Source organism: Galleria mellonella, unplaced genomic scaffold (genome assembly GCF_026898425.1).
Source record: "Galleria mellonella isolate WM207_F2 unplaced genomic scaffold, CSIRO_AGI_GalMel_v1 utg33, whole genome shotgun sequence".
Classification (NCBI taxonomy): domain Eukaryota; kingdom Metazoa; phylum Arthropoda; class Insecta; order Lepidoptera; family Pyralidae; genus Galleria; species Galleria mellonella.
Window position 1 is genome coordinate 5,162,944 of NW_026442079.1, and position 24,445 is coordinate 5,187,388.

Consider the following 24,445-nt stretch of genomic DNA (forward strand, 5'->3'; position numbering starts at 1 on the left):
AGAAAAGGTGGTTTTCAATATCTGTCCGTTGTAAATCTATTTAGAAAATTCTTTTTTGAAAGGATATTATAATTCCGGATTGGTTCTAAAGAAATTTTATTAAAATAAGTCCAGTAATTTAGTTATTAAATGAAAATAACTCGTTTGGTCACAATTGAATTAGGTTTTTTTTTTTTTGTGGGACACAATATGTAATGGTGGTCATTATATATTTGCTATTTTTTTGTTCGAACGCAGCAAATTAGCAACATAACATCGTATATAAATCATTGCAAACTAGCCCTTAACTGTTCTCTTTTGACGCATAATGATTTAACACTCTTTAAGAATAAAGTAATTTTAACATAAAAAATAAACATCCTTTTTAAACCTGATCGCTAATTAATTCAGAAATACTGGAAGGGGTTGTGTGCGACCGGATGTGATCTAACGTTCGTAACGACATTTCAGTTCTAATGTAATAAAGGATAAAATAAAATAACTGTAAAATTGTATTTATAAAATAAAATACTGGTATTAAATTAATATTAGACTTATTCTGTTTATATGGTGTTCAAATGAAACTTTCAAAATTTTTCCTTAATTCTAAATGTCGACTGTAATTGTAACGTAATTAATACAAATTGTATTGTAATATTTCGTGCAACGTCTAAATTCACTTACAATATATGTATATATGCATAAATATATGTTGCTAGTGTATATAAACTGCTTTATTCTACTCGGGATATAATTTTATTAGAAATATTTCTTATGTAAACCTTAGTAAATGTTTAAGTTCAGGAAACCTGATAAGATAATGGTATTGACTCTATTAAGTCAATATTTTAATAGCTTCGAGGTCGAATTCTCGTCGGCAGCATGAGTCTCAAGCAGCTGGTGTACTGACACAATGGAAACGTTGAGAGCTGTAATGTGCATTTTGGATATGAGGGGTTGTCTGCCCAGCCCGGACCGTCAACTGGGACGAGGCGCGCGGCAAGCGGCGGTGGGTGCACAGCTGCTGTCGTCGACGCGGACGTTAGTATTGCGTTAGACCTCACATGTCGTATTTATATGTTGATATGACCACTTTAGGCTGTGCTTTAAGTCTTCCAATTTAACGTCTAAATGGCAATTCATATGTATCATTCTGTATGGAAATAATAAAGTTTCAGTTGGTTACGATATTTTCACAATTTCGTTTTACCACATTCAATGTTCTGGTGGCTACAATTTCTTTATTAGAAATACATAAAATTGACGAGAACTTTAGTTTGCTTTTAAAATTTTAAGACTTAAAGATCTATTACAATATAATTGGGGGAATTGTCTCTCAAGTTTAGTTTACGTATTACGTTATTAATTTATACAACTTTAAATATTATTACTGTTAATTTTTTTTAGGAGACTTTTCGACGAGATTCATGTTTATTATTTATTATATTTGTTTACATATATATTAATTGTATTATGTGTTTTTTTTTATGCAAAGATCTTGTTGTATTAAATTTAAAATTATTTAGGAAACTTGTTACAAAGTTGAGATCGTCATATATCAGCCTTTAACTGTCCATTGAACATAAGACTCCTCCTTGGAGAAAATTACCAGTACTTGCCACGCTTGACAGGCGGATTGGCAACCGCAGTTAGGCTTAGAGAAGTTTTAAGAGGGACGCTGCCTCCCATTCCTCGCCCTCCCTTAGTCGCCTCTTATAACATCCACGATAGGAAGGGCAGGCCTATTCTATGCCGGAATCACACGACAAAGTTGCGATCATTTAAGATGAATTTACTTAAGTATTTGATTGAAAATAAAAAAAAAAGAAATGACGACGCAGTCTTTATTTACAGCATAATTATCGAATTTTAAATTTTAAATTGGGCGATACCAACTTTTTTATTAATGAACGACAATGCCAAACTTTTACGTTTTAGTAGTTTTTGATAAACGGCTTTAGAAATAAATTAGTACATAATAATAAGCAAACACTCTATTTAAGATAAGAAATCCATTTGTGCAATTTAGGAATCAAAATTTATACCAAACTCTTTAATTGATTAGAACCAGAACACTAGGAATTTATCTTTGCAGACAAATATGAAAGCCCTCTTATAGGTTTAAAATATCATAGCATTGGACTGAAATATGATTTATCTAAAAATTATAATTACGAAAGTAATAACTTAGTACTAATGCCATTTATGTAAGTAGTACTGTTGTACCCGAAATATAAATAGATACGTCATTAATGTTCTAACCAATTCGAACGCCAAAATGGTTCAAGTATTAATGACAAGGCCACATCTTGTGTCAGTGACCACCAGCGGATTTTTGTGGCCTCGCCAATGGTCATGGTCGCAATCATACCCGTATAACCGCGTCTTGACTAACCAGTATTTGTTTCTCGAATAATTTTATGATTTTGATTTACAAATTGAGCGTCTGCAAATGTATAAATAAACCCAATTCTTCACTATTGTCTATCTTCACATAATAATATAGTCTTTTACATGGTAGTTCGATATCATAAATGATAACGATGAATAATTTAATATGTTAAACAAAAATAGATTTGTTCCTATAATGCTAGATCTTTTAAACTGTTCACTGATCAAATTCCTGTAAAGAAGGAATTACGCAAAAAACGAACAATTCTAAAACTTTACTATGCCCTTTCGTCACAACGGAATTTTTTGTGGTTCAAAACTGCCCGACTTAATGATGGTAGACATTTTGAATTTTTTATCTATAAGCTTAATCGAGTCTTACGATTTGAGTTATCTGTTAGGATTTTGGATTTGTATTCGCCATTTCCAGGAGATTCGTACAAATACTTAGTAACAAATCATAACATCATATCACTTAATATTGTACCTAACGATTATTATTATAAATACGTATATTTCAATATAGGTTAGCAAATTAGTCGTTACTGTTGTTTGTCTATTTGTTATTGTTGTCTACTTGTTGATTGTTTCGTCATCACGAAAAAACTATTGCGCCAAATTGGATGCGGTTTTCAGTTTTGTTCCTCTAATTTTAACTTAAAACCGTATTTTTTTTTAAATCCTCGTAGACAAAATTATGGGCAGAAAATATTCTATCTCCCATTGATAGTGGAAAATATTCGAAGAGGAACTATGCTCCTTACATCTACTTCCATTAATAAGCATAAACAATTAAAATTAAGACATTTCAAAATTGTACGAAAGAACTGCCTCTAAAGGTTTCGGTTTCGGCTGAAATTAGAACAGTTGCCCATATTAGGTTTTGTTTCCGAAGCCCAGTTTCGGTTGGATTTAAAATTATTAAATAGCGGTTGTTAAATACATGAAAAGCAATTTTATATCATGTTCTTTTTAGTATTATTGCTTGGTTAGCGCCCTCGTTTTGTACCCGCTTACCTCTGGAGATATGGTTAACCTTGGTGGCCCAATTAGAAACTTATTCGTGGCCCTTAGCCATTCTCAACTGGTTTTGATTGTAAAATAACTTCTATTGAAAAGTTGAGACACGCAATTAATCTGAGCTTTTTGCAATGAGCGGTTATCGCATATAACTCATAAAATTTTATGTCAATCTCTCCATCCATTTTTTTATAAAAACCTTATGTAATATATATAATTTTATAACTTATTATTTAGTAGCTGATTAGACAGACGGTGTACTGTAAAAATTTATATATATATATATATTGTAATTGTTTACGGATATGTGAAAAGCTATTGAAAATTAGTAATAAAAACGAGAAAAGCTTTAAATATAAATAGATATGTTAATTGCAGTAACACTCCACAAATAACAAAACAGTATTACGGAGTAGTCCTTTTTACTTGTCTATTATATTAACAATTTAAATAATAATGGCCAATTAATTCCCTTTGTTGTATAGCCATTTATCATTTCAAAAATCATTTATTTCATCTATGAATTTGAACAACGAACCTTGTCTCATAAAGCATGCACAATTATTGTAGCATATGCAACCTACTTTTTGTTGTTTTTACGTCAACACGTATCAAATACGTGATCATAACAAAAAAGAATCGACCAACAATTTTTATACATATGTACAAAAATTTAGATTTTTTTCTTTCCGGATGACTTCTATTTTTCTGTTGATACTAAAAATTATTAAGTTGGGTGGATTTAGAAATTCATTTTTATATGTAAAAATAACAAAATCCTATTTCCGGCTATATGTAAAAGTTTGTATACTCATATTTGAGTATATATCACGCGTAATTTTTACAAACGGCTAGTATATATTATATAATTCGACTTTTCGCCTTAGGCAGTCACCAAAAGTTTTATATTTAATTCCCTAAGAATTTTAATCTGACTATAGCAGTAGGTAAATACCTACTAAGTAGTACCTGATACTAGGGGGAAAGGGAGTGTTAGTAATGGGGTCTAAGTGACCCATTGCTAGCAATTATTAATTTTTCCCCTGAAAACCATCATGGTTAATTCTAGTGGAATTCGTCACGATGGGCTAACTGACCTGCTTTTAACGTCACCTATCATCCCTTACTAGTGCCCCGCCAGTGTATACCGATAGCGCGAGCAGGATTACCATTCCATTATCATATCGTCGTAGTATTTCTAAATCGATATGTCAGTATAATTCGATAATCTAAGTTAGCAACACAAATTATTTTCAATGACGAATGTATAGTCTTTGATTCGTGGGAGCTTGACTATGACGAATCAGAATCTGTCCACTGTCTATATAAGGAGATCAAGTTAGCGCATAGTTTTCTGGTATTGTGTAATACAATTGTTTTTTACCTCTACAGTGTCATCATGAAAGTCTATCAGAATCTAAATAAACGACTTTAATTTTGGTTAAAAACAGGACTGCGAAGTTTGTTTTTGAAGGTATTTTTGACAATTTCTTAATAATAGTGCTAGTTAGGAACTTAATTTCATTTTTCCTGCAATATTCACATACTAGCAATCCGACTGGGCTTTGCTCTCGAGTAGAGCATATATGTTTACATTTTTTGCATCAGCTTATAGCGTCGAATATGAATTAGATATGAGTAAGCTATCCTTAAAACAGCACTTTTTTTGTAGACTTGTAAAAGGAAACAATACATTGTTTTTCAAACGTGTTCTAACATTACTCGTATCTTAAACGGATTAGTTCGCTTTCAGTCCACTTGATTTTTCACGACATCTTGAACAGTTATCGTCATATTTCAACAAATTAACACACAACAATGTTAAACTTATACGCATAAACAATCCTTTTGAATTAATCTGTCTACGTTACGTAGTTAAAAAGCTAAGCGTGCAGAGAGCGGGTAGCGACTTTGTTTTATATTGTGTGTGGAATTAGAATGTTATTATTTAAAATTTTTACTTACTAAAAAGAACAATTGGGGGAAATGATAGTTTTTTTCTCACATTTTCGATCATGACTAGATAAACAACTAAAACAGGGTTAAAATGTATAAATGTATCATCCTATCATATTTCAAATAAGCTTTTCATTTTCACCTATCATCCCTCACTGGTTCTCCGCCAATGTATGTATACCATTAGCACGAACGGGTATACCATTTCATTATCATTCATTAATAAAAAAGATAGGTAACCTTGGAAGATTGTTAGTAGTTTATGCGGACTACCAGTTCCATTTAGATTTGTCAACTCTCCCGGATTGCCCGAGAGACTCCGGTAATAATAGTTAATCTCCCGACCTTACGGAGTATAATAAATTCTTCGGTTTTTGGAAAATATTGACTTAGTGACAAGTTGTACGATAAGCTTTGGACTTTTTGCGTGAGATGCAACCCCATCCCGTTGAAGAAAATCGAGTAGATTTATGCTGAGTTGACTTCTTTACGAAATCGATAGACAAATCCCTGTACTGAATTGAAAAATGTTACGTTTGTTCTTTCTATTCCTGTCTCGCATGCTTCATGCGAGCGTGTATTCAGCATGATGGAGCAAGTATCGAGCAAGGAAAGAAACCGAAGGAGTGTTTCTTTAGTAAAAGCAGAATTACAAGTATTAACAACCTTCGGTTTTTCATGTAAAAGCTTTTGATATGATATCGTGGTGAAAACTCGACAAATATTACATGCTGCTCAAAATCAAAATTAATATAAATTTAAAAACGATTTAATGATTTTCTTTTAATAACTCTCCCCTCCCCCTCGATAAAATTCTTAAACATAAACATGGTCCCCTCTGGCAACCATCGTGTTGAATTCCAAGTGTATTCATCACGATGGCATAACTAACCTACCTTTGCATTCTCACCTTTCATCCCTTACTGGTGACTTGCAGCGTATACCGTTAGCGCAGGTAGGGTTACATTCCATTATCATTCATTAAAAGACCTACCGGGGGGGGGGGGGGGGGGTGAAGGGATTGTTAGTAATGAAGTCTAATAGCCCCATTGCTAGCAATATATCCTGAGGCCAACCTCCACGCGGTTCCCCTGGAAACCATCATGGTTGTGAATGTGTGAATGTGAAAAAGACTATTTTCTGCGCCTAGCTTCTCAATTGAGCTGTTGTGCATATTAGTTCTGGCTAGTATAGCCAACCTAGCTCCGCCCAGAAGTACAGAAGCTTCCTGGGATCTTCACAGACCTTAAAGAGCAACATTGTTCCGAGGATTTCTAAAGGTTGATGCGCCACAGTCTCACATTCCAGGATTACGTGGGCAGCCGTTTCTTCGGCGTCGAAACTGCCTCGACATAGAGGGCTGCCTGTGGCTCCTACAACCATCATGGTTAATTCTTGTCCAATTTATCATGGTGGGCTAACTGATCTGCAATCTATATCTATTCTTACCTATCATCTTCTACTGGTGCCTCGTCTGCGTATACCGATAGCGCGGGCGGGGTTACTATTTTATTTTCACCCACCCCCGGGAGGGGAAGGGATTGTTAGAAATGCGAACTACCAGTCCCATTGACTGCAATATATCCTGTCAGATCAACATGGTATATTCATCACGATGGGCTAACCAATCCGCCTTTTCATTCTCCCCTATCATCCCTCATTGGTGCTCCGCCAGCGTATACCGTTAGCGCAGGCGGTATTACCATTTCATTATCATCCATTAAAAAAAAATACTTTGTCTGGCGGACGCGAAGGGATTGTTAGTGATGTGGATCTAATAGCTCAATTACTAACAATATACCATATACCTACCTTGAGTTGCTTTTTTATCCTCTCCTATCATGTTGTCCCATCAGCGTATTTCGATAGCACAGGTTACCTTATCCTATTAAAAAACCTACCTAGGTATACTCACATTAGCTGCCTATCCTGTTTTCGCGTCCAAATCCCGACGACCTATTCAATAGGCACGCGGCGAAGTGATTTTAGACAGTCTAAATGAATCATACAATGACGTGGCTTAGTTGCTGTAGTAGGTACAAGCGTGTCTGAATTGAGTAGAGCTCAGTTCAGTTTAGTGGGCCCGCTCTCTTCGCCCGAACGGAACGCATCGCATCGCGTATGCGGCGACGTTCGTTCTCTTTGTAAGTGGCCAGGCCTAACTTGAATTTGAACAAATCTTTGCATCTGCTACCTGTTCATTTCAAAAAATTCTGGGTTTAATGTGATGAATTGATTTCATTACTTACCATTAGTTCTTTTTATAAGGAATAATTTCACTGTGTAAATATTTCGTAGTGAAACAAAATTTCCGTTGGAGGACGATGCCAGCACCCATTGAGTAAGGCTCACGACAAGGGCAATTCGAATTGTTTGAAGGGCGTTTTCTCTCCTTGGATCGACGTCTCGACTACTTGTAATTTTAAGGTGAAGCGGGACACGAGGCGGGCGACGCCTGTACCAGACGAAGTAGGCGGTATCGGGCGACCGCCCTCCGCGGGCCCCGGGCGAACGCTGTGGAAAACGCATGGGCGCGGGGCGCCGTCGCACGAATCCAGTAACAAATATACTTCACGAACTGCTATCGCTTTTAGTGATTCGACGTAATCGTTAGTCTATTGTCGATAAGTAAATATCTAGCCTTAATAATTAATAAAATGTAGGTCGATTGTTGCATCAAAATGGTATATAATAGTGCTGCTACTACCTACCCTGAGCTTTAGGTAGATACTAGTTATTTTGATAAAAATATATATATATATCTCCTACTAGAGAGGTAGGTAGGATGTCAATATGTAAGGACCGCTATATTTTATATATATATATATATATATATATATATATATATATATATATATATATATATATATATATATATATATATATCAGTTGATTTTTATCTTGATAATTGATTTTTTCCTGTCTTCTGAACATAATTTTGGAGATTAATGTTTACCCGGGCAACACGTATCGTAAAACCACAATTCACAATAATTAATAAATTTGTTGCCAATGGCAACCTCATTTAAAGTTGGGGAAATCCCCTTTACCTTATCACTTCGTATCTTCAAGACTTTCAACCAGTCTGCAAGGGGCATCCATATTTTATTTTAGTTATTTTACAAATTCCTTTCACATTTTTAAGCGTGTAATCCCCTTACAAAATGAAATTCGCTTCTTTTTCTTCGCCGGGATATATAATATCTGATATATATCAAAAATAGATTTTTTAAATATATATCTTAATAAATAATAGGTATTTCTAGAGAAGTAAAAAAGAAACTATATTAAGAATAAAGGGTCCATTCCCTGTTACGTTCCATTTTTCCTATAATTACTGTCAAATTGTTTAGATACACCCATATATCGAAGATAACCTATTTAGTCCGCAAAACTACCCAAGTTCTGAAGTATTATCCTACCCGCTACCACTACTACCAAACCGCTATAACAGAGTTGTCGAAAATATGACCGAAGATCGGCGGCCGGCGTAGAATGGTAGCTTTAATTACATTCAGCATCTTTCTTCGATAATCTTTAGTCGCACATATGTAACGCAACTAAAGACTAACGCGTTCATGCAACGTGAATTGGCCGCCGAGTGTGGCGCATATATAAGAAATGCATCTTGGCATTGCCGATCTTCCATCAAAGAAAAATGAAGTCGACGTGCTAATACCTGAATAAGACCGGGCGCGGGCGTGTCATAGCGTTACTTTGATATAATGACGGATTTTCCGCGCAGTATTATCGAGAATAGCAATGCGATATGCGATTTAAATGTAACGTTGATCAACAAATTATTAGTCCTTTGTGGCGCTTAAAATATTTTTGGCGTTATCGGTCGCATCCAAAGAATATACGAATAATAGACCATTTTTTAAATAATTAAAACCTTGGTGTGTCTCCAAAAAAGGTACCTACTGAATAACTGAAACTTTAGAAATTTGTAATTTTTTATAGGTTTAACATATAATAATTGAGCTAGGTTTACTAGCTACAATTTTATATGTAAATAAGTATAAAAGAAATGAGCGTATAAAAATAAGTAGAAGATATTTGTATACAAGGAACAAGACATATTGAAAATACACTCTTTTAGACTACATTTACACCATAATGCTGATCAAGGGTGGTTTCCGGACTAGTAAGTAGAGACGTAACTGGAATGAACTGTACAGACAGTATTAATACACATATAGTTTCTTCTGTAACAATATTTTAATCGACCGAGATTGGATCCAGAACGAACTTTAACTGGCAATATAGCATGTCTGGCTTTAAAGGGATGAAGATATATTAACATTTTCTATAAAAAAATATTAATTAAATATTTAGTAACTGGTAACTTTGCTGTTTGTCTTTTAGTGTAAAGAAGAAAAGTATATCAGGATTTTTTTTAAATTGACAACAAAATTTTATCTTTTGAGGACGAAAGTGGAGATGAAAATTGGTATAAAAGTCTTATATTCTTTTTTCCAGATTCATTTATAGTCATATTATGTGTTATTTTTACCTGTTTCCTGTATGTTCACATACTGTCCGCCTATTTTTATGTGACTTATACAGGGTGGAAGGGATAGATTGGTCCAAACGAAAACAGCTGATTCAGATGAACGGTCTGAATCAGATGGCAGATTATTTTCCCACCGGAAATGTACCACTAGTAGCGTAGCCCCCCAAACACAAGGGGCCTCTTGTCTAAGAGGCTGACTTTCAAGATTAGTAAAAATTTCTCCCACTTTCGGAATGTAAGTAAACTACATTCCAGGAACGCTACTTAATAATTGAAATTATTTAAAAAAATACAGGGGAATTCCCAACAAGTTTCTCGAACATCTTTGTTTGAAACTTGCGGGGAACTCCCCTGTATTCTTTCTTAGGCTGGTTTCACAGCCGCGCCTTCCGGTAGCGGTGTTTTATCAGCACGCGTTTGACGATGAATTTGGATTACGACAAATTTGGAGTACGTCGAATTGGGAACACGGCGAATAGTTTGTTCTGTATTCAAATAGTTTAGTTGGGGTCCATGTTTATTTTTACCCCAGAGCCTTTGATTACCTAGCTACGCCACTGTGCACCACAGCTATTAATGATTCTTAGTATTCACGCCGCCCAATGTATTTGAAATCGTTCGATCCACTCGATTCGTAATACGTAGGTCCCGTGTGGTCAATGGTGCTTCCTCGTAGGTAGTTACGTACGCTTGTGGCGTTGACCTCACACAGCTTATTTCCCGCGATACGGTAAAATTTTAATACTTGTGCTACATGGTTGTTTTTTGGTATTTTCTGAAAATAGAGCACAAATGAGGAAAGGGAAGACAGAAAAAATTACATTGTACATATAAAGGATTTTTTTCTGAATGTTCTATAATATTCCATTGTTATTTTTTTTTTCTAATTTTGTATTATATCCAGGTATAACAATTTTAACTAACTATATTTCACTTAATTCTGCTTCAAGTAATTTAATTCATACTCCCGCCAAATCCGCTTCGAGCTTATATTATGTAAGTGAATAATAATAATAATAATAAAATTTATTGCCATTCTTCACAAATTATAATGTACATATATTAATTAATCAATATATTGTCCATTAATCGTATGCGCCTGGCAATAGGTATAAACTCAGCTTTTGCTGGACTGATGTTCGTTCAGCGCTGATTTTCAGTTTGCACCTACACGGGGCACGGGGAATGTCCTACTTGTCTCGTTATATGTTATATTTATTTTACTAATGGTATATTTGAAAAAAGATAAAAAGAAAAAGAGAGAAAAGAAAAATCAAGCAGATACCTCTGTATTAGGAGTTACTTGGGATGCTCAAAATGATGAACTCTATTGTAAAGTTCCTTTTTTCAAATAAGTTACAGATAAGCTTACAAAAAGGACATTGTTATCAATGGCGCAAAGTATTTTCGATCCAATCGGGTTTGGGTGCTGGGAAAAATTTATGGACTGGGACAAAGATTTTACCTTAGATTTGGGAAAGTCAGCAAGAGAATGGCTTCATCATGTAAGTGCTATCGAAAAATGTCGCATTCCAAGAAGATTGAGTGTATTAAATTTATCTGGTAGCAATAACACCATTCATGTTTTTAGTGATGCAAGCCAATACGCTTATTCTGGATGCGTCTTTCTGCGATCGGAACATGATAATATGGTAACAGTACAACTTGTTCTTGCTAAAAGTAGAGTTACTCCATTGAAACTAGTTACAATGCCGAGACTTGAATTAATTACAGCTTTGTTAGCCACACGATTGGCTACATTAGCTAAATTTTCATTGCAACTGAATTGCAAAGAATACTACTAGACTGATTCTAGCATTGTGTTAGCATGGATAAGACGGCAATCAGGTCTAAATGTTTTTGTTCACAATAGAATGAAAGAGATTACAGAAAGAAGTAACAGCTATGCTTTGCGTCATGTACCCGGTGAATTTAACCCAGCTGATCTTCCATCAAGAGGGTGCAATGCTCAAAATTTATTGAAAAGTCTATGGTGGGAAGTTTCAGCTTGGCTTCATAATCCACAATCAGCGTGGCCCAATTCTGATGTTGCTCCAGATGAAAATGAAGATTACAAGGAAGTAAAGAAAAGCTGTTTAACTGTGCAAGAAGGTACCAAATTTTCTGACAGATTTCTTCATTTTGGAAAGTATTCAAAAGTTGTTAGAACCGTTGCATGGTGCTTGAAATTTCCCAAGTTCTATCGACAGTATAGAAGTTATTAGGATATTACTGCTGAAGAGTATGAAAGAGCCGAAACCCAATTGATGTCAATAATACAAAAGGAGTCTTATGAAAGTTTTAAATTAAGACTCAAAATGGATATTTTTCTAGATAGTCAAAAAGATTGCTGCTTGTCAAAAGATTTGCTCTTTAGCAAATCTTTTAAAAAGTATAACCAAGAGGTCATGCTTTTCTTAAGCCTTTATTTTGTTGGACAAATTAATTACATTACTTGTATAAATTGAAAAAGCTATGTCCATCATATCTATATTCGCACTTATAAGAAATTTATATTCTATTGCTATTTAAAATTACATATGTTCATAGCATTTCGATGGCTATCTTATTATATACAATAAAATTATCATATCTCCCGTGTTTGTAAATTATATAGTAGTTTTACATGCCATTTCTGCAGTCAGTGTTAATCAAATAATATTGATGTGGAACTAGAAATTAATTTTATTCCAGCGGATGAAACAAAATTGTAGATAAGATTTATAAATTTTATAATGCTTTGGATTAGTTTTTTTTAAAATACGAAGGACATATTCATTATTCCAGGTCCTATACATTTAATGTTTTTTATGAAACTTAGAATGGCAAATAAAATTATGGCCTACCAGATGGAAAGTCTGATCCCATCGCCTATAGACATGAGTATCATTATGGGCAACAGAATACTTCATTATACCTTTGGTACCCTCATGGATTGTTGTAAGGACTATGGTGTTACGATTCCTTCATCATTATCATACCTGTACCAGTCTTTACTCGATGACAGATCTAGCGTTCGAAATACAGGCAAAATATTGTAACAGTGTGCGTATTACGTTGTGTCCGTACTGATACGCACACATATTGGTACCCGATCTATGGAAATAAACTACCCTTCTTTTTCTCTAGTAATATATAGTAATATACAAATATTATAAATTAAGTTTTGGTTATCCATATATAATATAGAAGAAATCACATATATAAATGGTATGCACGATATCGAAATGACTTATCATTAATTTCCAAAAATAAAAAAAACGCAATAGACATCGTATATAATTTCTATATTAAAACACGGAAGTTAACTTATATGAAGTTCACTATGATATGAGAATCTTATACTAGTGTGTAAAATAAAGAAACCTTGTCCTGTAAACTATACATTGATATGAAAGATGATGCTTATATATATATAAGCGCGCGCGCGCGCGCACACACACACACACAACTCCCAGAATGTATTATAATTATTTATCTCTTTCTATAAATTATATTTATTACATTGAATTAATTTATTATATTACAAGTACTTAGTAAGTAACCCTGCGGAGTGAGGCCCTGGTGACCTGTAATACAGGTATTCTTATACCTATCTCAGGCACCAGTCTCTCACAATTATATTTATAATTTGATTACTTTAATATAAGCATGTCTCATTGTATCTCACTGTGATAAATTGTGAAGAGAAAATAAATCTATTTATTATTTTATATATATATATATATATATATATATATATATATATATATATATATATATGTTTGTATATATGAAATATCGGGTGTCAAAAACTGGATATAACACTTCGGTTAGTTCGGTCTAAAATAATTACCATAGGCGTCATGTGACAGTGCTTAATTTATATAAAATTGAACACAAAAAATATATATATATAAATAGCGAAAAATTTCGTAACAAATACTTGAACGTATTTTTTTTTTTTCAGATTAATTTCTGATATGAAGTCTATAACAACTATAGACGTATTATAATGTACTCACATACTGACAGATTGGCAATGCAATCATAAAAACGAGACAACTAATACGTATAATGGAAATGTGGGCATGTGACTGTTCTGAATTTATATAATATATTTATAGAATTACAAAAGTATTTTAATTCGTAGACTTTATTTGGGTTACATTATGTATTTTGTTCTACCAGTTCTTGTCATAAATATTTCTCGATTAAACATATTAACATATTAATGCAAAAAAAGAAAAATGTACGAAATATTTTCCTAATTTATGTTAAAAGATCCAGGTATAATACAATTCAAACCCACTACATTCACTTTTGTTCGTACTCACGTCAAATCCGCTTTGAGCTTATATTGTGTAGTTGGATAACCTATTTTTCTATCTCACCCTAATATGTTATTATGTATTTTTTGTTGTTCTGTACAAGAAAGTTTTGTTTGTAATGGATGAACTACTGCCGATTTTCGAATTTTTTTACTCATACAAAATATCGTCATCATCGTATCAGCAAGTAAAATATGTTGGTTATATATAACTTTCAAAATTCCTATATAATTAATTGTGCGAAGCGGGCCGGATCGCTAAACTAACAAATTTTTCATTAAATTACTGTAAATCTATCAAAGACTACCTCTTTAATAATTAAATAACTCTGATAAACTGACAACCAATTAGTACATATTTTTATGAATTATTATACTTTATGTATTCTGGTATCCCCAAATCAAAATATACATTGATAAAAATATCCCGTTTTTAGCAAAGCGTTCATAGTACCTTAAACATTAATTATTAGTTAGATACCTGTGTTAAATGAATGTATAATTTAGTTGTAGGATTATCTTTTGTATTTAGTTATGTAGGTAGATCTTAGATCTAGAGTATCTTCTATCTATAAAAGATAAATAGAGATAATCTAGATGCTCTATTTCTAGTCTCAAAAACTTAATTGGCTGACTTGTTTTTTTTTTTTTTATCAGTGTTCTATGTATTTACGCACATATTGACGTATCTATATTTAATTATTCATAAATAAAATGAGTTTTTAAGCTTTAAAGATGCAAAAATTAAAAAAAACAACATAAATATAGAAGTTATAAAGGAATCACTTATACGCAAAATAGTATGAAAAAGTTGACCCGTTTTTCTCGAAGCGTTTATATAGAGACACTATAATCTAAGGTACTAATACTATCGTTTTTCTTATCATTTTAAAAATCAATTGAAGTAACATATAAGGGTAGGTGTATATCACTTAAAAATTTTCTAATTTAGTACAATCACTCGCGATTTTGTTATCTGTTCAATACGTGGCTGCAACATTTAATACTAGCTTTATTAACGGGTATGTTTGGTAGCACGTCGAAACTCGATAAACTTTAAAATCGATACTTGTGCTTCACTAAGGTGTGGTGAGCTCTCCCCGCGGGCCTCGACTTGAGCCACGCCCAGCGCGCGCATTCTCTAAAAAAATCCACATTAAATGGTTGCAAGGAGAATCGAGTCGAGTTGGCGTCGCTTCGTTCGCCTCGCCTCGTTCAGTCACGCACGTCACATCAGTTTACTCGCTCAGCTCAGTTGAGTAGTGATCTCGATAGCCGGCGAACCGTACGCACGGCGCACACGTGCCACTCGCGCCCAACCATCCCTTTTCCGTTCCGCAATATTCCGATCCAAGCGATTTCGCCGTTTATTCGGCGTCGCTATCCTATCATACGACAACCCGTCGATACAAGTCATTACGCGCCATACCCATCGATGCCTTACCTACTTTCGTATCATACTAAGTAGGTATATACACAAAATAAACATTGCATCCAAAACAACCACGTGTGCGCACCGGCCGGCATATAATCAATCCCTTAACCATCGACTATCCAAAAGTCCACGCTCCGTAATTTGAAAAATCTATATCATGAATTAAAATAACTTGGTGTCTAGTAATAAAAAACATTCCAATTTAACATCGTCAGTATTTTAGTTACCTGTAATCGTGTCGTTAATATTATTAATTCTTTAAAAAAATCAGTGAAATGTCTAATTCCGTGGAGCAGCAATTCAGCGAGCTTAATCTGTCACAGGAGGATCATGATCAAATATTCGAACAAGAGGATCACCAAGACCAAAGGTATGATTAGATGCGAATGCTGGAGATAATAGAATAAATACACTATATTTGGGGCAATATCTGTATAGGTAATGAAGAACTTTACTATTGACTAATCGATTGTTAGACTACCCAGAATCTACGACATACTACGTAGCTAGGTACTAAAAATATCTACTACGCTCTGAAAAAATATACCAATTTACACAAAGTAGTAGGGTTAATGTACCGGTTTATTGATCGCGGGTGGTTCTCGGCCATTTTCACTTAAAATTGGAATAATAGTTTTAAATATATATATATTCAGTCCTGGTTTTTTCAATAGCAAGAATAAAAGAGAAATGTTTTTATTCTACTAATGGAGGATACGTAATGCAATTAACGTTACAATACGACCGACATTTTCATGTAGGGAATTATATCTATATCAAAGCATGTTTTATGACGATGAAACGGTGGTCGAGAACTCATGAGGAATTAATCAACCACTAATAAAATGTATACAAAAATTTCGCACGAGAGTAATACAATCAGTATACTAAGAATACAAGTAACACTTATTTATATTTATCCTTTTTGAACATTTAACAAGCATAATTAAAATTTATAAAATGTATGTTTTAAAAATTCTTTATTATATGATTATTTTTGTAGTAGAAAACTAGCGCAATTTAGACGAAAACCACCAGTAAATGTACGAGAACTGAAATAATCACAATTTTGGAGAAAACTTTTCTTTAAATAAAACAATAATAACCCACAATAATTGGGGGGAAAGAGATTGTTAGTAATGGAGACTGAGAATCCCATTGCTAGCAATATACCCAAACAGGTCGACCTCCTCGCGGTTCTCCCTGGAAACTATCATGATTAATTCCTGATGAATTCATCATGATGGACTAACTGGCCTGTTTTCATTCTCATCTATCACCCTTCACTGGTGCTCCGCAAGCGTATACCGTTAGCGCAGGCGGGGTTACCATACCATTTTCACCCATCAAAAAAAAAAACCACAATAATTAAACAATTTAGATTTTACTTTTCCATTACAGCGAGATTTTAAAATATGTAATAACAATTCATTTCACCAAAAATAATTCCAAATGCATTGACTGGCCCGTGAACCGGTACATTCACCCTATCGTTTTGCTTGGATATAGACTAAGTAGGTAAGTTTAGTAAAATCAGATAAATCATTAAAAATCATTGAAACCTTAATCCTCAGGAACATCAATTCATGAAGGGTATTACGGGCGACACAGTATACTCTGTAATGTCCATGGTTACTATTCATACTACGTTTACCACTTTTCATCAGGTGGACTGTCAGCTTGTTTGCCATTTTAAGTTACATAAAGAAAAAGGAAAGTAGTACAATTAATAGTGGTTAACTAGACACAGACGACGTACCTATTTACGCAAACAAGGTCATTTCTTAAAATATTGTTTTCTATTACTACTCGGAGTGCGAAATGTTGAAAAAACAATATACCTCATTATAAGGGCGTTAGGTAGATATTTGAAACAATGCATAAAGCATAATGATCTTACCTATCTTCCCCAATTAAGAGATAGGTAGGCATTTTGATTGATATCTGAAGTAGTTAATTATAATATAGTTGTTAGTTAAGTTTCGATCTTTATAAACATGTTGTCCGCCCTGGATACGCACAGATATACTAATGAAGAAATTTAAAAATTAATTCCTAACAAACTATTTGTCAAATTATAAGTAGTTCGAAATTTCATATACTTTGTGAGTGTACCGATACTGATAAAATATATCCTAATTCCACTCACTCAAATAAATTTGTCACTAATTTATGCATATTACATATTGATTGTCATTCATAAATATTAAAAAGAATTCTGTTATCATATTAAAAAAGTAGAAGGGCGACCCTATACTAGTAGAAATTAACGATGCCACTTACAGTTCTAAATTATGATACTAATTGCGTATAAAACATTTTTACAGAGCAGTTCTTATTGCATATTATAACTACAATATACAATAACTTGTTTTTATTTGCAAGTGTAAATTTCTCTGACGAATTATGTTATTGAATGGCGAAACAACATGATTCAAGTATTGTTTATAATTAACATGAGGTTTAATCCATTTATAGACGATATTATATTTTTATATTTGTTTGTTACTAAAAAATATAAAAATGAACGCGAAAGTCAGTTTATTGTCGCGGTATTATAGAACTGATGAATTTTGTGGCGGAACTGAATCCGTTATATCATTAGATTTAGAACCAGAAATTAACGAAAGTACAAGAAAATAACATATTATTTACGTAAACTAATAATGTGTCAAATGAACACATTATTTAGTTTACCTAAATAATAATATATTATTTTCATGGATTTACATAAAAAAATGTATTTTTATACAACTTAGAATGGCAAACAAGCTAACGGCCCACGTGATGAAAAGTGGTAACCGTCGCCTATAGACATGAGCAGTACCATGGACATAACAGAGTATACTGTTACGCCCATGATACCCCCATGCGTTGCCATTCCTGAGAACTCGGATGTTATTCCTCTTTACCCTGTAAATTCACGCCATATACCAATACCACCCTTCAAACCGAAACACAGCAATACAAACACAACTGTTTTACGGTAGGAACACGAATGGGACAGAGGTTCAAGGTTACTCTTTTTAATTAAATTTTTAATTTACTATTTTTAATTAAAATACAAGTACTTGATTATTGTAGCTTTTCTAAATAAAATTCACTTACCGTAAACTTCTTGGACTACACAATATACAAAACATAATAATTTAAGATTGAGGCGCACATGGGATAATAAAAATAAGAGCTTAATATTTCGATTACAATTAAAAGTTCAATCTACAATTTAAAAACTAAATAAACATAAACTCATACACTTCAATTTACTAAATATTTGTTACCTTAATAGTAACAATATGAATTTGTTAACTAATAAGAATTTTCATGTGTTCCAATAAACATAGTATGGAATGTTCCTATTAGCTTCATTCCCCCAGTAAATAGAATTAATTTCGATTGATTGGACATTTTACTGCATCGAATTAAATTAACAATTATCATCAGTGTTGACAAAATTCCAATTGGAGATATTGTCAATCGTAGTGAGAATTTTAATCGAAGTTCATTGACAGACCCATTGAAGGTGAAATTAATCGATTCGCTCATTCATTGACAATTGCTTTTGTCACTCGTGCTTTAGATTATAAAGTATACAATTAGTAATGTAAAAGAGAAAAAACAATACAGAATGTAAACTCGAAGCGGATTTTGTGTGGAATACGTACAAGTTCTAATTATATTATTTTCTCTTCCTGTGTCGTTATTGTGATTGCATTGCCAGTCTTATAGTACAGTTATTACATCTTTGAGCTGTTTTTTATACCAAAAAAAAAAAAAAACGTAAAATACAGAACTATTTATAATTTAATAAAATTGATTTTATTAGGTAGGTGCCTATCATATTTTATTTGCCGACCTAATGATAGAAATTGAACTATAGAAGGGATTTAAGTAGGCAACGGTAACTCGTAATATTGTATTTTCTTTCACTATATCTAGTATTTTATGAAAATACGATGAGTATTTGATGTCAAATATTTATTTTCCAGGTCGTAATAGGCGACTACCAATAGTAAAGTAGGGATGAAATGTCTCGATAATAGTACATTACTGCAGCGGCCAGCAACTGAGGCATTGATGGATGAACGTGCAAATGTGGGCCGAGGCGTTGCTGAGGCTCACATACGTGAGTCCATCAATGCCTAGTTGTGGCCAAGGCTTGTAATAGTACTTTTCTCAAACAATGCGCGGAAATCAAAAACACAATTTTACTTTTTAAGTTTAATAACGAATAACGAACGATAATAATTTTTCACGCGCCATAATGTTCATTTGTATATATATATTTTTTTTCGTTTTTCTTTTCAATAAACAGCTTTCTATTTACAAGCCAGTTCGTAATTTAAATAAAACTTTTTATTAGTTACCTTCTTGTTAGCCATGTTTCGAAATAAAAGGTCATTCCATTTTTAAATTACAGGACAGATATGAGTTTACATAGTAATTTATTTGGCCGCATAACACGACAGATATGGATTTTCTCTCATACGACTTTTGCCGGCCGCTGTCCGCAAGTATCTGGCCATTACGGCAATTTTGATTTATCTCTAAGAAGATTGTCAAAATAATGCTCACATTCCCAAGCATGTTTGAGAAAATAGTACATTACTGCAGCGGCTGGCAAGAGAAGCATTGATGGACGAACGTGTGAATGTGGGCCGAGGGGAACCCGAGGCAACACATACGTGAGTTCATCAATGCCTAGTTGCGGCCAAGGCTTGTATAGTTCTTTTCTCAAATAATGCGCGGAAATTATTCAAATTCACGTTATGTTTCATTAAAGTTGTGCATTTTAGCATTGAATAGATGACCCAAAGCGTTGTAGGCTTCACTTTCTTGGCGAGTTCGCCGAAATAAGCCAGAAAAAACATTTTCGGATAAGGATTTCGATTTTCTTTCATTCTTCCATTGAACAAAATTTTCATAGATTTTCAAATATTTTTCTTTAGATTTTGGCGGCAACAAGTTTTCTACTACGGCTCTTGCTGCCTCTTGAATTTCAGGTGGCGTTAAAATAATTTCATTACACTCATTGTCTTCACTTGAACTCATTTTGTCAAATACAAAAGTATTTAAAACCAATGACAAAGTTGACGAACAACTAATAACAATAGTTTTTTACGCGCCAAAGTATTATTTTTTTTCACTAAACAGCTTTCTATGTGCAAGCCAGTTCGAAATTTAAATTAAACCTTTGATAAGTTACCTCTTTGATCGCCATGTTGCGGAGTAGAAGATCGTTCCATTTTTAAATTACACGACAAATATGATTATACATAGTAATTTATTTGGCCGCTAAACACGACAGATATGGATTTTCATACAACTATTGCCGGGCGCTGCTCAACCAGTACCGCAAGTTCGATTTATCTCGAAGAAGGTTGTCAAAATAATGCTCAAATTTCCAAGCATGTTTGAGAAAATAAATTTAGACATTTTTAAAATACCATTGTTTTTGGTAGGGTTATTTGACTTTATTTTTCTGACTATGATACGTCATAATGGTATGTATAAATGGAAAAAATCTGATCGTCATTAAGCAGTTGTAATTATTATTTTTTTTATTATAATCTTACAATGAAATACACCACCACTGTTTAATGACGATTAGATTTTTTTTGTTCCTAATACATTAATAATTTTATAAACACCAACAAGCAAAGTATTGAACTAATTTCTGCGTTTAGCATCTTTGATATGAGCGCCGCCATTGAACATACCTCAATTTCACTGTAATTAACATTGTCAATAATATAAACTTACAAACATATTGAAGCTGCCTAAGTTAGGGTGGTAACAAATCTATCTATACTTATAAATAAATCTGTAGAGAGGTCAATTCTGTACATGAAATATATTTCCAAAATAACTATCAGGGGGTGATTAGTGATCGATATTGATGCCAAAAATGCAATCATTAAAATTTTTGTCTGTCTGTATGTTCGTTATAGAAACAAAAACTACTCGACGGATTTTAACGAAATTTGGTACAATTATTCTTCATACTCCTGGGCAGGTTATAGTATACTTTTCATCATGCTACAATCAATAAATAGAAGCAGAGCAGTGCCGGAGGCCGGGACGGGCCGCTAGTACTTAATATATTTGAATCTACGCTGGGAGTGAGTGTAAGAACAAAACCCACAATGATGGCGTTTGCTGAAATATAGAATACCCATATGCGAATTTTCATGTACATTGTAATAAATGTTAATTTTTTTTTATATACATACTTGGATCACTTTAGATCGAGGGTGGCCAATCGGTCGATCGCAATCGATCTATTTTGACGTGATGTAAGGAAGTGTTGGAAAGAAAACTATTCCCCATTCCATCTCCAAAACTACTGGACCTAAAACAGGAAAAAGTACACAAAATAGTTCTTTACCTTAATGATATTTACCAATTTGCTTTATTCTAGACTAGCTTTCGCGCGGCTTCGCCCGCGTGGATTTTGGTTATCGCAATATGCAATTTTTGGAAATAACTCGATAAATTTATTTGGATAAGGATTAATACTGGAGTATGAAAATACCACCCAGACGGCGACCAGCGTGGTTATTTGTAATTTTAGAAAGAAAAGTGATTATTGTGACCTAAGAATAATCACTTAATTTTTTACTTAATTGTAATAGTTAAGACATATGCTATCGCGGACTTATTTGTAGATCTCAATGAGTACTTTAAAAACGTAGAACATTATTTTTCATTATAAGCAACTATTTAGTCAGTACGCGCAAGATAAGCGAATTTTATACAATTTTTCTTCCGACTTGCTCGACATAAATGGTCACAGTTCGGTAAATATAACATATAGATATAATATATAGCCTATGGCACTCACAAAGGATGTAGCTATCGATTGGTGAAAGACTTTTTGAAATCGGTCCAGTAGTTTCGGAGCCTATTCGTTACAAATAAAAAAAAAATGTTTCCTCTTTATAATATTAGTGTAGATTATAGCGACCCGCCCCGGCTTCGCACGGGTGCAATGTTAAGCGCAAAAAATGCGTTAATTTACGACATCACATTAGAAATATTATGCACAGTGGACCCGCCCTCGCTTCGCTTCGGGTACCATTTTTACCCCCGTAGGAGTAACTTTTCAAAACACCTGTCCTAAAAGTTAAAACTTACCTACCTATACCATACTGGTACAGTGAGAATTTTGAAGTTTTAACACGCGTCGCGCGCTAGACCTCTAAAATTATCAGTGTTTCTCTACCTCCCCTCCCGCACGCGTACCCTGCCTTGGTGACGCTCACTTCGCAACGAGCCGTGCTGCAGAAATCGTAATATTTTAATTTCGCCATAACTTCAAAACCAAAGGTCCAATTTTAATCATTCAAAGACCAAATATTATCTACATAAACTGTACTTAGTGATGAAATAATTTATTTATTTTGATAAAGATTAATAGCACGAGTAAAATAAATGCGTTTAAATGTAGTCCAAAAAATTCAAATATTTTAAATAAAAAAATAGTTGTTGTGCCTCACTTGACATAGATATAGTGTGGCGCGGACTTTTTTGTAGATATTTATAAGACTTACAATTAATTAGAACATTTTATGGTTCTATCTTTTATAGTTTAGGTAGCGTATGCAAAATAAGTAACTTTCTGGTTGATTTTTTACACCTTGTATCCGATAAACCCAAAAAATTTACGAAACCCAATTCCAAAATAAAATTTAGCCTATGTTACTCGTGGATAATGTAGCTTTCGAATGGTAAAAGAATTTTTAAAAACGGTCCAGTAGTTTTTGAGCCTATTCATTACAACCAAACAAAGTATTCCTCTTTATAATATTAGTGTAGATAATCAACGTATGAAACCCTCGTTTATAACTCGCAATTGTATTAATACACACTAAATAAAATTTATAATCAATGCTGGGAACACAATAATGTCCGAGATTTTATAGTAGTAAATAGTATCAAATTGCTATTTTTTAAACACTATTTCCATTTCAAAATTGTTAAAGAAATCCTTCCTGTTCCGAAAATTATGGAAACCTCTTTGGTACAGTAGAGTCTCAGTTATCCGAACATTCTAATGTCCTAATATTCTATTATCCGGACTTATTCTTCACGGCTTTAATTACCGATTAGAATTGGTATTATGTATTAATAGCTATTATAAAAAAATAGCCATTATCTTTGTAGCTTATAATTTTTTATATTTAAATGACGTATATAAAAAACCTTTTACGTAAGAAAAAGAAATATTAAAATTTAAATACATATTATTTAATTTGACTTTGAAATCGATTATCTGGATTTTCGATTATATGAAATACCCCTGGTTTTATTTGAATCGCATAATGGAGTTTCTACTGTATTCCTTAATGTAAACGTCTGGCTTTATAATGATCAACGGACTCCAGATTTGCACGCTTTTTATCTCAAGTCCATCCGTGCGTCTATCACAATGCTATCTCAGAGATCCATAAGAGATACTCAGAATTCCAAAATGAGCCTACTAGTCCAAGTATGGCTCCATATGAAAGTATTTCATTTACGCAGTTTTTTAAAAAAAGTACAACACAAATTACAGTACAGAAAAATTATAAAAAAAGTACAAACCATAAACAATAAAAAAAGCAAACAAATTTTGTTATTCAGTCAGGCCCTGCTGTGGCCTAAGGTAAGGAATTTCAAATTCCAATAATAGATTAATTACTAGATATTTGCTTCATAATAAAGAAATAATAAGTAAGGAACTTATTGAATATGTATATACAGTGGATTTCGGGTATAACAACGATGAAGGGACCACTCTGATTTCGTTATTTCCGGAAGTCGTCACAGGCAAAGGTAAAGAGATACAGACATGTAC

At 33.3% G+C, this 24,445-nt stretch overlaps 1 protein-coding gene across 6 annotated transcripts in view; it reads left to right on the forward strand.

Annotated features, from left to right (window-relative positions):
• LOC113518478 (insulin-like growth factor 2 mRNA-binding protein 1) overlaps nucleotides 1-24,445 on the forward strand; it is an 81,680-nt gene that overhangs the window by 21,910 nt on the left and 35,325 nt on the right. Inside the window, exon 1 of one of the 6 annotated variants that reach the window (XM_031911685.2) lies at nucleotides 7,453-7,490. The exons of 2 other annotated variants lie outside the window; for them this stretch is intronic. In XM_031911685.2, coding sequence (XP_031767545.1) covers nucleotides 7,468-7,490 — 23 coding nt within the window. In that variant the 5' untranslated portion in view covers nucleotides 7,453-7,467. Of the gene's footprint in view, nucleotides 1-7,452; nucleotides 7,491-15,352; nucleotides 15,977-24,445 lie in introns of those variants that run through there. 3 more of the 6 variants (XR_003402285.3, XM_026903462.3, XM_026903433.3) reach the window with 3 other exon arrangements.